Raw genomic sequence first — 4,127 nt, forward strand, 5'->3', positions numbered from 1 at the left:
GCGCCACCCGGCCAGCCCCCATTATCACTTTTAAGACATTTATCATTGTTACAATAATATACAGGCTATATTCAGATTTCTCCCATTGTATGGAAATGTTGTGCCATTTTATCCCCCTCAATCCAGAGTGCTCAAATGTCACATAGCCCACTTGATTGTCCATGTCTGTAGCCTCCTGTAATATAAACTAGTTCCTCTGCCTTTTTGTCTTCCATGTCGTCAACATTTTTGGACTTCAAGCCAGTTGCTTGGTAGATTGTCCTACAACTTTTATTTGTCTGATTGTTTCCTCATGATTAGATTCAATTTAAAACTTTCTTGGTAAAAATAACTACATAGGTGATATTAAGTCATCCTTGTTGAACACATCAAGAGACATATACGGTCACTTTGCTCCATTATCAGTGATGTTAAGTTTAATTTCTTAACTAAGGTGGAATCTATCAGATTTCTCTATGTAAATGTACCTTTCTCCCTTTGTAATTTTTGGTGATTGTTACTGTGTGATTCTGAGTAACTGTTCTACAGTATTTTGCCTAATGATTTTAGCATTCATTGATGATCTTTGGCTGAATCAATTATTATACTGGTGGTTGCACATGGTGTTTTACAATTTGTGTCCATTCTATGTTTATTAGCTGACATTCTTGGACAAAGAAGAGGATTCCAGTCTCCCAGTTGTTTTTTAAAAAGAATTTTGGAGAAAAATCTAGAAAACTAATAATAAAGATTAGAAAAGAGAAAATTTAAGAGCAGTTTAAATACATTATTTAATCTGAAGAAAAGAAAAACTCTTATGTAATAATATTATAAGGGAAAGTTTTGTCTATGGAGGTTGAATAAATCATTTAATATAAATTTGATTATCTTCTATATTCTAGGCATCAAGGATAAGGCAGTGAAAAATACAATCTCTGTCTATGGAGTTTGCCATTTAGTAGGGTAGATGACAGTGAACAAATAGTTACATAAATAATTAGCATTGTGGGCCGGCCAAGTGGCGCGGTGGTTAAGAGCTGGCTTGGGANAAGTGCATGACTTACTAGGGGAGATTCTGTTTTCTGAGAAGATGAAAAAAGAGTAGAGAGCCTAGTTTGCATATATATTTTCTAAAGGTAAAGCCTTTATTTTCTTTCTTTGTATTTTACTTATTGTGTAATATCTTATAGGCAAAGAAGTCAAAAGAGACTGAAGAAATACCCAGTGAACCATCCTTTCAGGATTTTGAGTACCCAGAGTATGATGATTACAGGGCAGAAGCTTTCCTGCACCAACAGAAGAGGATGGAATGCTACAGCAAGGCAAAAGAAGCATATCGAATGGGGAAAAAAAACGTTGCCACGTTTTATGCCCAGCAGGTAAAGAGGAGAACATTGTCGTTTTTTCCTTTGTCACTTATGATGTCTGAATAATCTTGAAGCAGATGATACTCCTGTTGTGACCAGATTAAGTTAATCTGGGGAATGGAGTCTATATACGTGACATAAGATATCCTAATATATAAGAAATGTATGGCTCTGAGAATTTCACCTACTTTGAAACGCAAAATTTCTGTGTTTGCTTTTGCATTTATGGCTTACATGAATTGCAGTTTGTTCTGATGGTCCATAATTTCTTTTAGGTTAGGTTAGAGTCTCTCACTCAATACCAGTTCTAAACAAATACAAATTTTCTGGAGGAAAGATAGCACGATGTTAATATTGGCCATCTCAGGGTGGGATTACAGGGGCCTTGTGCTTTATATCATGTTTGAATTTTTAGTAATGTATCACTTTTATAGTCAAAAAAATAAAGTTACGTTAATATTTTTCAGGGAAGTAAAATTTCTACTGGAGCTCATTTGGTATGGTATTACAAGAAATTTAATTTTTATTTTTGTGGTTCCATGTGGCTTACTTTTTTGTGATTGAGCAGAGAAAGGTATCAAACTGGTGTAACCCTGTGAGCCCTAATAGCAAACCTTGAGGGATGGCTTCAGGGGTAACTACAAGGTGTTGAAAGGGATGAGATTCAGGATCATCAAAGATAAACCAACTGGTGGATTCCTTCTTGAGATGGCTGATATTTATTTAAGTTCCCTTTTTGGTGATTTTTGGATAAGAAAATATATTAGAAATTGCGATTTAATATATTATTAATCCACTGAAATTTACCTAAGTTTTGGTGCATTCTTGTGTATTAGCCCATTGCATTTAAAAATTGTTTAGATTTGTTTTTCCCTTTTTTGTTCTACGTTTAATTTGGGACATTATTGGTTTCCTTATTGCTACTAGTAAGTAGTAAATATCACACCTGTTTATTGGTGGTATGTTTATAATTAAAGGGTAGTCTCCATGAGCAGAAAATGAAAGAAGCCAATCACCTTGCTGCCATGGAGATCTTTGAGAAAGTCAATGCCTCCCTGCTGCCCCAGAATGTTTTAGACCTCCATGGGCTGCATGTGGACGAAGCTATAGAACATTTGATGGCAGTTTTACAGCAGAAAACTGAAGGTAGGACTGTGAAAATGGCAAATTTTCAATATAAAATATGTCTCCTATTGATAACTTACACATTCAGAAGTGTCTGAATGTGCAAGCTGAGGATCTGTGCCATGTTAGAGATGTTTGTATTAGGCTTGTTCTTCAAGAATTGTCATTGACATGGCCATTAAAGTTCCTTTTTTATTTCCCTGTTTCAGTTATATTTGTATTCCTGTGTTGTATTTGTTAAAGGGAGGGCATGGTGTAATCTGAGAATCCTCTGAGACTTAGAAATGGGACCTTTCAGGACTATTACATATCTTTGTTCAGTAGACATTTATTAAAGCTAATAGGGGGCTGGTGAGTGGCGTGATGGTTAAGAACTGGCTTGGGATGCCAGAGGGTCCCGGTTCGGATCCCACATATGAGGGCCAGTGATACTGCCCTCCACAGTTAAGATGCTGAACAACAGCTCAACCTGGAGCTGGGCTGCCGTGAGTTGCCGGCGACAGCGTAGGCTGCAGCCCTTGTGGCAGTGGGTTGCCATGGGCTACCGTATGTAGCCAGCAGCCGTAGTGAGCAGTCGTCCAGAAGCTGGCGACTGATGTGCCTCGCCCGGGAAGAGCGCAATGATGGTGCCAACTTGGGCCAGTGAAGCAATGTCCTCCACAACTAGACTGAAGAGCAAAACGACAGCAACTTGTCTGTTCCCCTCCCCCCAATTCTCCAATAAAAATCTTTAAAAAAAAAAAAAAAGCTAATAGCAATTTATTAGATGTCAGTTGTTCAATAGATGTTTAACCAAATACAGAAGTAAATAGGGTGATATAATTTTTACAGAATTATCACAAAGGCAGGATGTGTGAGTGTTTGCATTATGGTAGTGTCCCCTTCTCCTTTTCTGCTTGTATCTGTCTTTGCAGGTCAGTAGGAAAGACCACTTCTTGTCTCTTACCTAAATTTTACCTCACCCCAGGGCTTTGGATAGGTTCTTTTCATGCTTCCATTTAATATCATGTACTTCACATACATTAAAGTATCTTGTTGGTTTAGTGTCTTGTTTCTTTTTCATGATTAGTTGGTAGCACTTAGAAAAATTCCACCTGTTTCAGTCACCCCAGACTCTAATACTAGGTGTCATCTCCTTTCATTACTACTATAGTATTTTTGAATACTCTTGACTTGGCTTTTTCTTTATCTTCCTTTTTGTTGTGGAGACGTAGAGTCCCGTGCCTCAGCTATTACCTTGTGGCTCCATAGTCCTGCCCTGTCATTGATAGCTGTATTGTTCTGGTTAATTTATATATATTTTAGAAAGCTTTACACTATATTTTATACAGGTTTATCAGTTCAGCACATATCACTTGTAATTAATTAAATACTTGATTAAGTATGATTGATATAAAAGGTTGAAAATTCGTCTGTTTATCATAAAAACAATGTTGAAAAGTTTATAGATTAATATAATAAATACCTATGTATTCATGAATCCAAGTATCAAGTGATAATATTTTACCCTAAATGTTTCATATATATATTTTTTTCTCCCTTTGTATTAGTCCCAATCCTTTTCTCTTTCTTCCTTCCCTTTCTAGTGGAAATCAACATCCTTCCATTTTGTCTGTGTCCTTCCTGCCCAGGAATACCTTTGCTCTATGTACATTC

General features: G+C 36.6%; 1 protein-coding gene across 9 annotated transcripts in view; it reads left to right on the forward strand.

Annotated features, from left to right (window-relative positions):
* The window catches only part of N4BP2 (NEDD4 binding protein 2), a 93,789-nt gene that overhangs the window by 66,498 nt on the left and 23,164 nt on the right, over positions 1–4,127 (forward strand). For all 9 annotated transcript variants that reach the window (XM_019640830.1, XM_019640835.1, XM_019640834.1 and 6 more), the window contains 2 exons: positions 1,170–1,358; positions 2,324–2,492. In XM_019640830.1, the coding sequence (XP_019496375.1) occupies positions 1,170–1,358; positions 2,324–2,492 (358 nt within the window). The remainder of the gene's footprint in view (positions 1–1,169; positions 1,359–2,323; positions 2,493–4,127) is intronic.

Source organism: Hipposideros armiger, unplaced genomic scaffold, assembly GCF_001890085.2.
Source record: "Hipposideros armiger isolate ML-2016 unplaced genomic scaffold, ASM189008v1 scaffold_53, whole genome shotgun sequence".
In the NCBI taxonomy this organism is placed as follows: domain Eukaryota; kingdom Metazoa; phylum Chordata; class Mammalia; order Chiroptera; family Hipposideridae; genus Hipposideros; species Hipposideros armiger.